The sequence below is a fragment of the Camelina sativa genome, chromosome 19, assembly GCF_000633955.1.
Source record: "Camelina sativa cultivar DH55 chromosome 19, Cs, whole genome shotgun sequence".
Classification (NCBI taxonomy): domain Eukaryota; kingdom Viridiplantae; phylum Streptophyta; class Magnoliopsida; order Brassicales; family Brassicaceae; genus Camelina; species Camelina sativa.
The window spans coordinates 4628182-4630123 of NC_025703.1; the positions used below are offsets into that span (position 1 = coordinate 4628182).

General features: G+C 34.7%; 1 protein-coding gene across 1 annotated transcript in view; it reads right to left on the minus strand.

The window, feature by feature from the left end:
- Positions 1-1942, minus strand: part of LOC104767425 (probable pectinesterase/pectinesterase inhibitor 25) — a 7731-nt gene that overhangs the window by 4122 nt on the left and 1667 nt on the right. Inside the window, exons 2-4 of the mRNA XM_010491453.2 lie at positions 1787-1936; positions 533-890; positions 251-442 (exon numbers count right to left, since the gene is read on the minus strand). Of these exons, the coding sequence (XP_010489755.1) occupies positions 251-442; positions 533-890; positions 1787-1936 (700 nt within the window). The remainder of the gene's footprint in view (positions 1-250; positions 443-532; positions 891-1786; positions 1937-1942) is intronic.

Consider the following 1942-nt stretch of genomic DNA (forward strand, 5'->3'; position numbering starts at 1 on the left):
GGTATAGAAGAGTTAGCTCCACTAGATTGCATAGATCACCTCCCTGTGGATGCAAATTATATCAAGGATCACATGATCATTCCAAATATAAGAATCTATATATATGATTGACAAGTTTTGTTATTTTTGGTAAGTTCAAACTACTAAAGAAAATATATAAAAGTTGTGAAATTTGAGCCTAGTTTTAAAAATTATATCCCAAAAACAGTTAATAAATAAAATAAGTATGGAAAATGAGGCATTATATTACCATAGATATCGCATTCGCGATAGAATTGTCTCATAGAATGGACGTAGAGAGTATCTTGATAGCCTTCAAAACTACACCGATAAAAGCTTGAACTTTCTGCGTTGTTCCTCAAAGCCACAGCCTGATGTTTTTCAGGTCCGGCTGTGTTTCTGAATGTAACATCAACCGCCATAAACCGCTCTCCAATTACAGCTAGAAAATAAATATACAGTTATATATCACAAACTAAGTAAACTGCTTGGCTCAATTCCTACAAAAAAAGAAAAAGATAAAAATACCAACCAAAGCTTGAGCTATTATACGTAGTCCAACCGTCAATAACGTTATGGTTCCCAGTAATAATCGTCTTATTGATCCCATCTCCGATAAGCATTAAGTTCTTTTTGTTCATCTCAACAACAATATATTCTTCGTAGACACCTTCTCTTGCGTAGATAACAAAGTAACCATCCTCTGGTCTAGTGTTATTAGGTGCGGCTGCAATAGCTTGAGTGATCGTCGTAAAGTTGTCGGATTTGTACGGACCGACAATCACTGCTTTGCTCACGAGGATGGAACCGCCGCTCGTCTGACCTAGCTCCCCTAAGTTCCGGCTAGTTTTCCGGCAATCTTTGTCCTTGTCGCATGTTTTACGTAAACCCTATACCAAAAGAAAAAAGTTCCATCAAAATATATTTTCAGAAGATTTCATACCAAAAATTAAATTTATTTTTTGTCATTTAGTAAAATTGGTTTGACTATGATTAACATCATCAAATTAAAATAATTTGAATTCTGAAATAAAGTTTTTCTTTTCGGTTCTTAATACATGATTAGCTTATAACCTCGTGCCTTGCAAATCAACGTTATTGTAGCCACACATGAAATGACGGTGACAATCTAATGAGTATGAGCGCATGCACGTGAATACAGTTGGATTCGAATATGGACCATATTGATGTTTTTTGTTAAAGTAGAAAATGGGACCCGTTAGATCATTGTTCAATTGTACTAAAATGTGCGTCGGCCATGTGATATTTACTCTCTTTTACGCGTTCTGGCTCACACACACAACAAGACCACATCCACTTATGACTCGATCTAGAATATTAAGATATGCACGAATATTATATCATTCCGTGCGTCCAAAACTAGCAAATTCATACCGTATCTTACATCCTACGAGGCTTATTCAATTATACACGTACGACCAAAAGTTTAATTTTTAGATAACATATTTGAATTTATGTGGTGATACATGATACATCGCCATACTATAACACAAACTACATGTTCGTCCATACAAAAAATATTATATATCTCTGATTTAATTCTTTTTTATAATTCAGGAATTATATATATCTTATAGAAAGAACAATAGCTTACATTTATACTGTTTTTGATATTTCCTCTAATTTCTGTTTTAATCTCTACGCCAACCATTTAAAAATAATGTCTATATTACTAAATTATTAACAACTTTAGAATATGTAGAGGAATAAGCTATACTATAAAGTATAAACGGACAAAGAATTAAAAACAAACTTAATTAGTTACCTTAATCAAAGTCTCGAGCGGCTCGCGATAGGTTGAGTTCCCACCACCAAGAATCTTTCCTTTAGAGGCTTTAAACGACCTCTTAAGGTTACGGTTAAGCGCGTGGCTCACAAGCCCCAGCGAGATACCGTAAAGACGCGTGAGATTCCCCATCGG